Source organism: Fukomys damarensis, unplaced genomic scaffold (genome assembly GCF_012274545.1).
Source record: "Fukomys damarensis isolate Sample0158 unplaced genomic scaffold, DMR_v1.0_HiC HiC_scaffold_23, whole genome shotgun sequence".
NCBI classification, from domain to species: domain Eukaryota; kingdom Metazoa; phylum Chordata; class Mammalia; order Rodentia; family Bathyergidae; genus Fukomys; species Fukomys damarensis.
Window position 1 is genome coordinate 25,329,125 of NW_022900935.1, and position 3,292 is coordinate 25,332,416.

The 3,292-nt window shown below is 37.8% G+C and overlaps 1 protein-coding gene across 2 annotated transcripts in view; it reads right to left on the bottom strand.

Moving 5' to 3' along the window:
* The window catches only part of Gpbp1l1 (GC-rich promoter binding protein 1 like 1), a 51,465-nt gene that overhangs the window by 11,292 nt on the left and 36,881 nt on the right, over window positions 1-3,292 (bottom strand). For both annotated transcript variants that reach the window (XM_010610184.2, XM_010610185.3), the window contains exon 7: window positions 1,993-2,186. In XM_010610184.2, coding sequence (XP_010608486.1) covers window positions 1,993-2,186 — 194 coding nt within the window. The remainder of the gene's footprint in view (window positions 1-1,992; window positions 2,187-3,292) is intronic.

Here is a 3,292-nt window from a genome sequence, read left to right on the forward strand (position 1 = left end):
AAAAAAAAAAAGCCTTGGGTTCAATCCCCTGTACTGCGAAAAAAAAATTCAGTATTGTTTTATTTCTTCTATAATGACACGGCTTATGTTATATCCATCATTCCCATAAATTTTTTAGTTCACACAGTCCTAATCAATGCAGTACTTCTATTACTCATAAGCACCAAACACAGTGCCTTGTGCACAATGCAAAGTGAATATTAATGTGGAACTGGTCCCTCCCTACCCTTCCTCTGCACTACTGGGGACTGAGAACAGGGTCTTCAAACTAAGCCACATGCCTAGCCATTCATTCGTTTGTTTGTTTTTTTTGTTTATTGGTACTGGGGATGCTTGTTTGTTTATTGGTACCGGGGATTGAACTTGGGTCCTCGTGCTGGCCAGGCAGGCGGTAGAAGCACTGAGCTAAATCCCAGGCCCTAGCCATATTTGTTTTTTGAAACTAGGTCTCACCAAGTTGCCCAAGCTGGTCTCAAACTTGCAATCCTGTCTTAGCCTTCAGAGCAGCTAGGATTACAGGTGTGCATCACTATAGCTACTTGGTTTTTAATAACACAATGTATTTTAATTATATTTTCTTATAGTGGTTAGAATTTATCCAAGCAATTATTCTGCACTTATATAAGTGTGCTAGGTACAAATATGAGGAATACTTGAAGCCTGCCCTTGAAGTTACACATAAGAAAACAAATAGATGCAATAAAGTATATTAACTATTGTAATTGAAAGATACAGAGTGCTATATAAGTGTAGAGATACAAGGAATAATTAGATCTTCAGATGTATGTGATAAAAAACAATTCACCAAGTGAATGGCATGACTCCAAAGAATTATTTCCTCCCAGAAGAGAAAAAAGGGGCAGTAAGACAGATTGCAGTAAGGCTGAAGAACTACACATGAGGCTGGGGATTTAGCACAGTAGTTCCACTGCCTGCCTTGCAAGTGCAAAGTCCCAAGTTCGATCCCCAGTACAAAAAAAAAAAAAAAAAAAAAAAATTTACACAATACTGCTAAGTAAAGTGAACACTGTATTCTAAGATCAATGATTCACAAACCACACCCACAGGCCCAATCTAGTCTGAAGCATTTCTATATAGCTCATGAGCTATTAATATCTTTACATTTTTAAAAGGATATTAAAAAAGGAAAATGATACACAATATACAACAAAAATCGTATGTCTGGAGTAGACTAAAATATGTTATCTGGCTTTTCTCACACACACACACACAACTGATTCCCTGTTATACATGGTTTAGAACCATTAAAGAGACTTAGGAAGGCATATGATATATTGTTTGTTTTTGGAAATGTATTCTCACTGTGTTGTCCAGGCTGGGCCCAAACTCCTAGGCTCAAGTGTTCCTCCAGACCCAGCTTCCTAAGTAGCTGAGACACAAAGTGTGATACTGCACCTAGCTATATTTAATTAGAAGAGTATATAATAGAGCCAGGCATGGTGGCACATGCCTGTAATCCCAGCACTTGGGAGGCTGAGGCAGGAGGATCGCTGTGAGTTAGAGACCAGCCTGGGCTACATAGTGAGTTCCAGGTCAGTCTCAAATACATAGTGAGACCCTGTCTCAAAAAAAAAACCAAAAAACCAACAACAAAAAAGAAAAGTACATAATAGTGTGGGATAACAGCATAGAGGGAATAACTGACAAGAACTTCGTAATTAATTAGTTGGTTTGGTGAGGAAGGTGAGTTAGGAAGGTAAGGAAGACTGCGAGAGAAGCAATGAAGATTTAAATTGAGATCAGACCCATGGATGTTAATGGAAACATTAGGTCAAAGAGTAAATTAAGGAGTAACTGGTTTATGAGATAAAGTTAATCCAGTTGGCCGCTGCAGAGTCTGAAGACAGGGTACAACACTGAATGAATTATCTGGTAAATGATTCAACAGGAAGAAAAAAATTTTAGTAAATCGTTTCTGATTATTCTCAAACCTCTGTTACATAAACTCATTACAATGAATCCAAATTATACCTTGGAAGGAGGTGGTGCAGGCTTAGGAACCAGGTTCTTATAGACACTTGGAACCATGGCTGATGATTTATTTCCATTTGCATGGTGAGATCCTGATGAGGTGAATGCAGCAGAGAAGGCAGCAGCAGGATCTTCTTTGGAAACTTTTTTGATTACTAGCATCTTGGAAGGTTGCTTGGCACTAGGTGGGTTTTCTGTAATAACAATGGAGACACAAAAGAATGTCAAACCTGTTGAGTAACAAAAAACACAGTTTATAGATAAGTCACACCTTCAACAAAGGAGCTGACAGTTGATACCAAGGGACAAACACTTCCTGGCTTGCACTTAACCATTACTCTCAAAAGTGACACTACTTGGGAACTCAGGGAAAAAAGGCAGCATCTGCAGCTTGATACTAAGTTCACAAAGTGGCTACAAAGCACAAAGATATGAGCACTGTAGGAGCACAATCTATTTATTTAGTGTGTTCCATCAGACCAAACCAGTATATCTCCAAGGGTAGCAGCTTCTGTCAGCAAGGGAATGGAGAGAGGTAATTGCAGAAAGCAGTCTGTTGTGTGACTCTCTGATAAGCAAAAATATATCATTAAAAAAGAGAAGGCATAACAATCACTTAAATCTAACAGCAGTGGATTCAAGCTCATGATGCTAAAGCCTTTCCAATGCATGGCTACCAAACATGTTCAGGGGGAATGAAAGTTCAATTTGTAAATACCAAGGATTTAAGTGGCATACATCAGATGTGGTTTTAAACAGATTTATCTGTTAATTTCTTAGAAGTCTTACTATTTCTAACAAATATAAATGAATGTGTGCACTTATGTTTTCCCCATGTGCTATACAACAGGCATAATTTAACTGGAAAAAAAAATGCAACAATTGGAACCTCGTTGAACAAAATGGTATATTCATAAATGTAGTAATATATGACCTTTCGACCCTCTTCCTTGCAGTGCTAGGGATCTAACCCAGGGTCTTATGCTTGCCACTGAATACAACCCCATCTCTCAAAAAACATTTCTGAAGTGTGTTTAGTAGCATGAAGGAATGCTATGTGTGTATATTTGTCATATATTTAGGATAATCACAACACACAAGATATACTAACTGAAAAATATGTAACCTATAAAATGTTAACTCAAAAATCACTTTATATACTTTACATTATTCTCCTTTTACTTAAAATCTGCTTCCAGGGCCAGGGATTTAGTTCAGCGGTTTGGTGGCCTGCCTTGCAAGCTCAAGGACCCGAGTTCAATCCCCGGTACCAAAAAAAAAAAAAAAAAAAAAAAAAAAA